Source organism: Pygocentrus nattereri, chromosome 3, assembly GCF_015220715.1.
Source record: "Pygocentrus nattereri isolate fPygNat1 chromosome 3, fPygNat1.pri, whole genome shotgun sequence".
NCBI classification, from domain to species: Eukaryota; Metazoa; Chordata; class Actinopteri; order Characiformes; family Serrasalmidae; genus Pygocentrus; species Pygocentrus nattereri.
Genome location: NC_051213.1, coordinates 41,579,011 through 41,588,932, shown reverse-complemented (window position 1 = coordinate 41,588,932; position 9,922 = coordinate 41,579,011). Strand labels below are relative to the sequence as shown.

Below are 9,922 nucleotides of genomic sequence, written 5' to 3'. Positions count from 1 at the left end.
AAATAACAATAGTAAAAACAATCTCTCTGTATCTCTCTCTCTCCCTCCCTCTCTCTCTCAGGAGCTGATGGATGAGCAGGAGCGAGCGAAGATGAGGGAGGTCAGCAAGCGGCTCTATGCTCAGCTGCAGGAGGCAGAGAAGAGACACCAGGAAGAGAAAGAAAAACTGCAGGTGGGTCTTTCACTGCTTTCACTCTTCTGAACTCTAACTATTCAGTTCAGGCGGATTTACTGGCATGACAAACAGTGCTGCGTTTGTAGGCTACGCTTTGGCAACATACAACACGTTTTTCAAGGAAATTAAAATAAGAAAAAACATTTTGGAATCTGTAAACGGAAATAAATAAATAAATAAAATAAAAAAATATTGCAGTATTTCGCTGTTGATGTTTCTTTGTGGCTTCTTGTGAAAGTTGGCCTTCATACCTTTTTTTTCTGCGCAAGTCACTTTTTTGCCATCTCTCTCCCTTTCTCTCCCTTTCCCTCTGCCTCTCCCTTATTCTCCATTGCCCTCCCTCTCACATTCCCTCCCTCCCTCTCTTTCTCTATGTCATGCCTGGCTCGACTCTCTCTGTCTTTTGTCCCTATTCTTGTCTTTATAGCCTTAGGGCCAGCATTGCATTGTTAATGGAGGCATTCCTGAGGAACCAGTATGAATTGAAAACACTGTACTGAGTTCCTTTAGCCCGTGGCCTTCGGGGTGGAGTGGGGTTTTAGGACCGTTGCCAGTCCTGCAGGTTTCCCAGCTGCTGTGGAAGCCAAACTTACAAGGAACACTGTGTGACAGAGTGACTGAAAGACAAATTCATTCTCCTCCAATGATGTAATGTTTCATTCAGACTACAATGTGAAACCGCTCACATCAGAATGATCCTGCTGAAATCACGCCTCATTCTGAAACTTATGGCAGTGTTTTGATCTTCTTGTTTCATTCCTACGCCACTCCTCTTTCTCCAGTACTCTGTTATCAGAGTAAGAGCTTCTCCAGTATTTTCTATTATTAATTAGGGTTTGAATGGAAACATAACGTATCAAAATACAAACACATTGACCCCTTTCGATCAAACAGTGCTTCAGCAGAATATATTATATGCTGTCATATTTTGTACATAAGGTAATGCAGTTTGGAAATCATGTCTATTTGGAGATGTTGTGCATTTGCATTAAATATCCTGAATCACTTTAAACAGTGAGGTTCAGAAGCACTAGAGGTTGCTGAGAAATCCAGCTGGCAAACCATTGTTAGCTACTATCAGCAGTTAAAAATGAGCGGTTTGGGACCAAATAATGACAACTATTTCCCCCTTGTCACATTTATACTTTTCTTTTGTCTTCCAGACAGAGGCTGGTCAGTATAAACAGCAACTGTCCAAGCAGAGTGACCAACTGATAGAGGCTCAGCAGAACGCACGACAGCAAGACGAGCGAATTGAACAGCTCCAGCGGCTGCTAGGAGGGATGGAGCAGGAGAACTCCACCCTGAGGGAGGAGCTAATGACCCGGGAGGCGGAGCTATTGCAACTGCGGGAGCTGAGGGAGGAGGGTCAAGCCGAGAGGGATAGGTGAGTGAAGTGTGGGAATTCAGAAATTATTCCATTTATGGTTTCAGGTGGTGCATGTGTGTTTTTTTTGGTAGTCTGCGATTTCATTGGTCCATCACAGTAGATATATGTATATATGTATATCTGTACTTTCTGAGTTGATGTGGACTTATTTAAACACAACATGGAATTTTAAAAGTGGGTTTGGTTTAGCTGGTTTAGTGGCACATACTTTTTATGACCCTTACTGAAAGTAGGCCAAGAGGTTGTGCTCTGGCCAACGAATAGGTGAGTTAGTTTTGTTGAGCAGTATTAAGAAACAGTCACGTCTCTTCAGTCTTCAGCTGCTCTTTAAAGTGAGATGTTCTGTAAATTCAAGTTCAGAAAATATAATTTCCTTGTAGTCATAATAGACTTCTTGTTCCTATTCTAGGTTAGAGCAGCTGGAGAAGGACAATGCTATCCTGAAAGAAAAGATTCATCACCTTGATGATATGCTCAAGAGCCAACAGAGGAAACTCAGACAGATGATCGAGCAGGTACAGATACACACACACACACACACACACACACACACACACACACATGTACACACACGCACCTGGACTGTTGCTGTAGTACGTCAGAATTTCTTACACTCATACTTTTCCCTGTACAGCTGCAGAACTCTCGTATGGTGATTCAAGAGCGAGACCGCATCATCAAAGAACTAGAGGAGAAAGTGGCCTTCCTGGAGGCTGAGGTCAGTACACGCACATAAACACCCAAATGCCACCCAAATCTGTCAAAAGCCAAGACAACTGACATGATCATTCACTCATTACAGAACAGAGAGATGCGTGATCAGATGGACTACTTCGCCGGAGGTCAGAGGTCATACCTGTCCGATCACAACGCTCAAATTGTCTACAGGTACATTTGCTGATACATCACACAGAAGCTTTTCCGTACGTAATACAAGACCTGCTCTCAGACACATGTGCGCTAACAGTAGCTCTCTTTATGTCCTCCACAGCAAGCCACTGAAACCATCCACTCAGAGCAACAAGAGCCTGCCATTCATTAAAGTCATCGAGATCAAATCATGAAGAGCACCAGGAGAATAGAATAACCTTCTGTTTCCAGCACAAGGTCCACACCTTTCTACAGACTCGATTAACAGTCCACATCGCCCTCCACTGCCTCACTACTGTTCCGCAACAAACTGGAGCAGCGTGATGGCTTCGGTATCGAACTGACTGACTGTAAACACGACTGCAGCTCATCACCATGCGAAGCTTTTTAATTCACGTGTATAGGATTTCGGTTATGGTTTGATGTGCTTAGATGTAGTGTAGGTGTAGGTTTTCACGTACTGTAGCACACGACATGCTAGCATGCATAACATTGACCCAACCTCGGCTGAAGTACGAGTTCAAGTGAGGTTTAGGATGGGGGGATACCTACTTAAAATGAAGTGAAGAAATGAAGAATGGGGTGGAGCAGAACTGAAGGACAGCACGAGGGGGTGGATGATTTGGTGTTTCTTTGAGGCTGGCCCTCTGAACACAGTCCCTCTGTGAATCGGTGGCTGGATGAGAAGGACAGATTGTGGCACTTAATCTCTCGCTCGCTCTCAATCTGGTTTAGCACTCCCTCATGTCGATGACGTTAATTAATCAACGAATCTTTTACTCTGAACTAGAGATTACAGTTAAGGAGCAAATCTGTGTGGGCTTTAACAGTTATCTCTTGTCTTAATGAAGGAATACTAATGTATCTGTATGGCCATAATCTGTACAAAGCCCAGCGCATGGAGCTAAAGGATTATGGCCCAGCTTCTAAGATAAAAGTGCGTAGAAAAGGCTCTTAAAATATCTGCGCATTCATGGTCGTATAACTAGGCTATTTAGATAGAAGTAAAACCGGAACCAAGGCAGGCTAAGACATGAAACAAGAATGGTAAGACCAGGCCAGGCTGTTGTTTGATAACGCCACCATGGTGAGCCGCAGCATTGAAACTGCTCTGTTTGAGTTTCGTGTTGTGGTTTAGAGTGGGCTTGTTTTTCGCGGGAGTAGATTAAGCCTGGATTACTCCGTCAGAAAGAGCTGTCAACTCTAAATCTCCTCAAAACAGCGCATAACTAATGGTTTTTCTTTGGACGAGGCTCAGTTTCGGCTATTTTGAAGTCAGGGATAGTTTTAGAAGCGCTTTTTAGTCCTGTGATCCCAAAACATGGTCCGAATTTTTATTAAATTACTTTCCTCACCTCCTGCAGTGGTGCCACGTAATCCCAAGGGTGAGATGTACTAGATTAAAGGCTGGGAAACCACCCTTCTGATGTATTTCGAAGGTGGGGGCTGTTTGAAAGAAGTGACATTTTACTAGCTGACATCAAGCCAAACATCACATCTGTACTGATTAGCCTCTTGTTCATTGCCATGGGAGGATTTACAATGGTTACATGCTGTATTTGCGTAGTGCATGCTGGGTATTGTAGTGAATGAACACTGATGGACGAAAACACATGCATAATCAAGAATTCTGTCCAACTCTTGAGGCTGAGGGATACAATGCTGCTTTACAGAATACTACTTAACACCATAAACAACAATACATGCTACTTTTAGGCTGGAATGCCCCGTTAAACAAAAAGTAAGGTTGAATTGGATTTGTTTCCTTTACATATTGTATGCTTGACGGCCTCCAGGCAGATTTTTAGCAGTAGCTGGTGCTGAATCTCAAATGGCTCCCTATTCCCTACATAGTGCACTCTGTTGGTCTTTAAATAAGGGCTTCTGCACTCTTAGCCATGCATTATGTCTAACATGTCTAACCATTTGGGATTCAGCCAGGTTCCCTACTGAATATGTAGTTCACTATTTGGATATATATATAGGGAACTAGCCTGACACACAGTCACGACGTTATATTAGCCTTAACTGACAGCTGATGATGGCACTAAAGGCTGACATTAACAATGTGGGCTCATAAAAACACTATTAAACAATGCCTGAAAATGGTGTTAGACCATTAGACCACTGCAATGCTATGATAGATAAAAACAGCAGATTACAGTGTCAAGTAATGATCAAAAAGCCCTTTGCCGACCAAACGAGGACGAGTTTCCGGTTGTTTTTCCGGCTCTGTTAGCCCAATAAATTGTCCAAAATACAAGAGACTCAGCCACACCTTCATCAGAGAGCATCACCGCTCCCATGGACAAACAGAAGAACGGTGGTGATGAATTTTGTTTATATAGAGATGAATTCATTCATCTTGGTCATTTCAGTTCACTGACGTTTCACTCGTCATCACAAGCTTCTTGTACATACTGGCTTAAGAAAACTTTAAACTTCTTCTTTTTCCACGTTTCGCTTCCACAACTGACCGTCCCCCAAACAGGCTTCATTCAACTTTGCACTCACTGCAATATTTTCTGTTCTTTATTTAATATAAAAGCTATTTTTTTAGTGACCCTTTTGAGCGGTGTTAGAGTTGATGTATCATATTAATGGCTCTGCATATTTATGTAATATGACATTTTTGTCCGTTTGAATAAAGCGATCCGAAAGGCTTGCGGTTTGTGTTCTTCCAGTTCGACAGCACCGTCTGTACTTATGTGACCTTTAGTGCAGTTTTGATTGATTGTGTTTCATTATACAGTAGTTTCATGTGACCTGACCTCAGTCACGCTATATGACTTTGATTTTATGACCTCTAAAGGTATTTTTAGTTCAGGGTCACCCAAAAAGGTAGTAGAGTGGATCAAAATAAAATGGATAGCTGGGGGTGGAGTTCCTTGATTTAACTGGCCTCCAATGAACAGCTGTCATTTCACACAGTGTCGAGGAATCACACATTTTTGTCCTCCATAGTTTCAATAACATGACACACACTTTTTCCACCTGGGCTGTTAGTTCAGACCTTCTAACGTCAGGTATTTTAACAGTAAATCACATGACGTACGAATATTGGAAAATATTTCATAAATATGAGCTGGACATCTGCTTTACAGACTGTCCCAAGGGTGAATAAAACAACATCAATACTGAGTTAAAGCAGTGACATGTGACAGTACTTTATTACAGTGCATCATACTGTGTGTTGAGTTAGAGTGGAGCTTGTAATCGAACTACCCCAGGGGTCCCAGTCAGGTCCAAACTTCATCCAACACAACAGACTCAGTAAATCAAGGCCTTGAGGAGCACCTCAATATTAGAGCTGGGGGTGCTATAAATGAAGCTCCACCACTGGGCTTTTAAAAAATTTTGTACATGTGGTGACATCATGTATAAATAAAAATAATGAGTTGCCACAACTTCCTAATCCTAATCCATGACTTAGTAAGGCATGGGAACGAGACTGTAATGCGTGGCCACGACTTACTAAGACATGATCTTATCTAAGTAAGTCGCGGCCATGGCTTAATTATCTTATTCCCATGCCGTGATTAGTCGTGGCCACACATCAGGACGCGTTTTAAAAGAGCAAGACGTTCATTTTTCACGTTATATGGTCATTTTCTTCTTTTCACAGACATTCAAGTAAAACAGTCCAAATGATTCTCATCTAAAATGTAAACTTCAGGTGTAAATGTAAGCTGTTAGAGTACTGGCTTTAAACAACGTTCAGAGAGGTTAACATGAGCCTTAGATTCACTCCAGCAGGTTTGGTGACTTTTATTTTGAAAGTGATGCACCTGCTTGCGCTGACTGTCGCACGCAGTCTCAACGCCTGAGCTGTGTCCAAAACCACGCGTTGAAGTCAGAGAGAGGCCTGTTCTCTCCTACAGTAGCTACTACACATACTGCACTACTGAGTGGACTATTTAGTGTGCTAGTGTGCGGTCTGGGACGCGGCCCTATTGTTCCTGTACGCGTAGTTTCGTGCAGAGGCCCGTTTCCACCACAGGGAAAATATAGCCGTTTAATTATAACAGTGAAGACGTTTTCCAAAATAAAGACCAAGCATTTCATAATAAAAAAAGATCTTATTATTTTGAGATAGTAAGTAACTATAATGAGAAAAAGCTTCATGCGCCATCAGAACCCTGACCTGGACTTGCCATAAAGAAACGCCTGGCAGGATTTTCTGTTTCAGCGCCGCTTCAAAGCTGTAGGTGTGAAAATGATCTGCTCTGGTGTTTCCCGGAGTGCGCTGCTGCCCCCTGCTGGACAACGGTATTACAGCTCCACATGTTTTCTAGTTTTAATACAAAAGACCACCTTTTCATTTCACGTTGCCCACCTATGATCCAGTGTACTTATTTTGCCTCTATCCTTTATGAATTGGTTTGTGTAAATAATGTATTTATTTAAATAACAATAATAAGAAATAAACAGTAACACTGATGTGCTGGTCTGAGTGGATCAGAGACAGCAGTGCTGCAGGAGTTTTTAAACACTGCATCCACTCACTGCCCACCCTATTAGATACTCCTACCTTGTCGGTCCACCTTGTAGATGTAAAGTCAGAGACGATAGCTCATCTGCTGTTGCCCTATTTGTGTTCTTCTACAACCCCAATTCCAGTGAAGTTGCGACGTTGTGTTAAACATAAATAAAAACAGAATACAATGATTTGCAAATTCTTTTCAACCTATATTCAATTGAATACACTAGAAAGACCAGATATTTAATGTTCAAACGGATAAACTTTATTGTTTTTTGCAAATATTCACTCATTTTGAATTTGATGCCTGCAACACGTTCCAAAGAAGTTGGGACAGGGGTAACAAAAGACTGGGAAAGTTGAGGAATGCTCAAAAAACACCTGTTTGGAACATTCCGCAGGTGAACAGGTTAATTAGAAACTAGTGAGTGTCATGATTGGGTATAAAGGGAGCATCCCTGAAAGGGAACATGAACTTTGTGAACAACTGCGTGAGCAAATGGTCCTACAGTTTAAGAACAACGTTTCTCAACATGCAATTGCAAGGAATTTAGGGATTTCATCATGTTCAGTCCATAATATCATCAAAAGATTCAGAGAATCTGGAGAAATCTCTGCAAGTAAGCGGCAAGGCAGAAATCCAACATTGAATGCCTGTGACCTTCGATCCCTCAGGCGACACTGCATTAAAAACTGACATCATTCTGTAACGGATATTCCCACATGGGCTCAGGAACACTTCAGAAAACCACTGTCAGTGAACACAGTTCGTTGCTCCATCTACAAATGCAAGTTAAAACTCTGCCATGCAAAGTGAAAGCCACATATCAACAACACCCAGAAACGCTGCCGGCTTCTCTGGGCCCGAGCTCATCTGAGATGGACTGACGCAAAGTGGAAAAGTGTCCTGTGGTCTGACGAGTCCACATTTCAAATTGTTTTTGGAAATCATGGACGTTGTGTCCTCCGGGTCAAAGAGGAAAAGGACTGTCCAGATTGTTATCAGCGCAAAGTTCAAAAGCCAGCATCTCTGATGGTGTGGGGGTGTTTAGTGCTCATGGCATATGTAACTGGCACATCTGTGAAGGCACCATTAATGCTGAAAGGTACATACAGGTCTTAGAGCAACATATGCTGCCATCCAAGCAACGTCTTTTTCAGGGACGTCCTGCTTATTTCAGCAAGACGATGCCAAGCCACATTCTGCACGTGTTACAACAGCGTGGCGTCGTAGTAAAAGAGTGTGGGTACTAGACTGGCCTGCCTACAGTCCAGACCTGTCTCCCATTGAAAATGTGTGGCGAATTATGAAGCACAAAATACGACAACGGAGACTCCGGACTGTTGAGCAACTGAAGTTGTACATCAAGCAAGAACGGGAAAGAACTCCACCTACAAAGCTTCAAAAATTAGTGTCCTCAGTTCCCCAGTGCTTACTGAGTGTTGTTAAAGGGAAAGGTGATGTAACACAGTGGTAAACCCACCCCTGTTCTAACTTCTTTGGAACGTGTTGCAGGCATCAAATTCAAAATGAGTGAATATTTGCAAAAAACAATAAAGTTTATCTGTTTGAACATTAAATATCTCGTCTTTGTAGTGTATTCAATTGAATATAGGTTGAAAAGAATTTGCAAATCATCGTATTCTGTTTTTATTTATGTTTTACACAACGTCCCAACTTCATTGGAATTGGGGTTGTAGTTCTTCATCAGTGGTCACAGGATGCTGTCAGCTGGAATATTTCTGGTTCTCTGTCCAGCAGCGACACTGAGGTATTTAAAAACTCCAGCAGCACTACTGTGTCTGATCCCCTCAAAACAGCGCAACACACACCAACATACCACCACCACATCAATGCTATTGCAGTGCTGAGAATGATCCACCACCCAAATTGTACCTGCTCTGCGAGGGTCCAAAAAGGAGGCAAAAGGGGGGCTAACGAAGTATGCAGAGAAATGGATGGACTACAGTCTGTAATTGTAGAACTACAAAGTGCAGCTCTACAGTAAGTGGAGCTGATAAATGGCCAATGAGCGTAGAAACAAGGAGGAAGTCATAATGTCAGGCCTGGTTGGTGTATATGCTTAGCCATTGCCAAACAGGTGATACGGTATTTCAGGTGGTTACTAGATGATACAATGTAGTCATGATGGTATTTCAGCTGCTGGCAAAAGCATTTCAAGGTAGTTGTTAGGTGTTTGCTGTGGTATAACAGGTGGTTCCTAAGACAATACTAGGACATGGCTAGAGTGTATAGTTGCTACGCTGTGTGGCTAGGTGGTTCCTACAGCATCCCAATTGGTTGCTGGATGTTGCTAGGTGGTTAGTAAGCAGTTCACATAATCATATGTGGGCTATAAATGTGAATTCTGGGCATATAATCATTATAACAATGTTGGGGGCACTCATGGGCTGGAAGTTAGGGAACCAGCCCTGTGACTAGAAGGTTGCTGGTTTGATCCCCTTGGCTGACAGTCCATGACTGAAGTGCCCTTGAGCAAGGCACCTAACCACCAGTTGCTCCCCGGGTGCCGTGGATAGGGCTGCCCACTGCTCCGGGCAAGTGAGTTCACTGCCCCCTAGTGTGTGTGTTCAGTAGTGTGCATGTATGTGGGTGTTTCACTGCACGGATGGGTTAAAGGCAGAAGTCTAATTCCACAGTGTGCAAACACAGAAACAAATGGTTGTAAATTCTATTCTATAATATCAAGAAAAAGGCTCTTGTGAGTAAAACACAATAAGAACTGCAATGCTTCAGTGTTTATTTCTTGATAGCTGGTCTCCTGTGTTCTGAAGGATGAGGTGGGCTGAACTGTGAAGTGCCCTTAACTGCCCTCCTCTAAATCTGTCATGACCTGGAACATAAACCCAAAGACATGAAGTTAGCAGAGAAGCACTTCTGAAGCACTTCTTCCTTTGCATTTGTGGCACGTACACATATCTCAACATGTCATTTGTCTGTCTTATTAAAACACTATATATTCAAGCTACACTACTTTTTCTGGTA

The 9,922-nt window shown here is 42.5% G+C and overlaps 1 protein-coding gene across 1 annotated transcript in view; it reads left to right on the top strand.

Annotated features, from left to right (window-relative positions):
- Positions 1 to 5,100, top strand: part of tuft1a (tuftelin 1a) — a 21,316-nt gene extending 16,216 nt beyond the window's left edge. Inside the window, exons 7-12 of the mRNA XM_017724484.2 lie at positions 62 to 172; positions 1,339 to 1,562; positions 1,975 to 2,080; positions 2,200 to 2,283; positions 2,368 to 2,453; positions 2,557 to 5,100. Of these exons, the coding sequence (XP_017579973.1) occupies positions 62 to 172; positions 1,339 to 1,562; positions 1,975 to 2,080; positions 2,200 to 2,283; positions 2,368 to 2,453; positions 2,557 to 2,629 (684 nt within the window). The 3' untranslated portion in view covers positions 2,630 to 5,100. The remainder of the gene's footprint in view (positions 1 to 61; positions 173 to 1,338; positions 1,563 to 1,974; positions 2,081 to 2,199; positions 2,284 to 2,367; positions 2,454 to 2,556) is intronic.
- Positions 5,101 to 9,922: the final 4,822 nt, after the last annotated feature.